The sequence below is a fragment of the Nanorana parkeri genome, unplaced genomic scaffold, assembly GCF_000935625.1.
Source record: "Nanorana parkeri isolate BGI_ZX_2015 unplaced genomic scaffold, ASM93562v1 scaffold3630, whole genome shotgun sequence".
In the NCBI taxonomy this organism is placed as follows: Eukaryota; Metazoa; Chordata; class Amphibia; order Anura; family Dicroglossidae; genus Nanorana; species Nanorana parkeri.
Window position 1 is genome coordinate 24,674 of NW_017309898.1, and position 347 is coordinate 25,020.

Consider the following 347-nt stretch of genomic DNA (forward strand, 5'->3'; position numbering starts at 1 on the left):
CCTAGGTACCGTGACAGGGAGATAAGAGGGCTTAGGAAGGCCATGTGCTCTATCCACCATGATGGGATGGGAACAGATCGCTTGGACATACATTCTAAGATCTGTCGATGAAACAGTCTCAGGCACTCCTCTCAGCTTGACATTATTACGTCGGGCTCGATCTTCTATATCCGCCATTTTATCTTTAAGGTGAGGGACCTCATCAGCTGTAGTTTTATGGGCATCCACTAACTCATTATGTGCTTCTGCATAATCCCCCATTTTATTTTCCATGAAATCCACTCTATCTCCCAGATCATTAAGTTCCTCAGTGAACTTGTGAATAAGGGATGAAAAATCTTTATGTA

At 43.2% G+C, this 347-nt stretch overlaps 1 protein-coding gene across 1 annotated transcript in view; it reads right to left on the reverse strand.

The window, feature by feature from the left end:
* The window catches only part of LOC108803354 (copper-transporting ATPase 1-like), a 17,857-nt gene that overhangs the window by 2,228 nt on the left and 15,282 nt on the right, over positions 1–347 (reverse strand). The window contains exon 8 of the mRNA XM_018575202.1: positions 150–315. Coding sequence (XP_018430704.1) covers positions 150–315 — 166 coding nt within the window. The remainder of the gene's footprint in view (positions 1–149; positions 316–347) is intronic.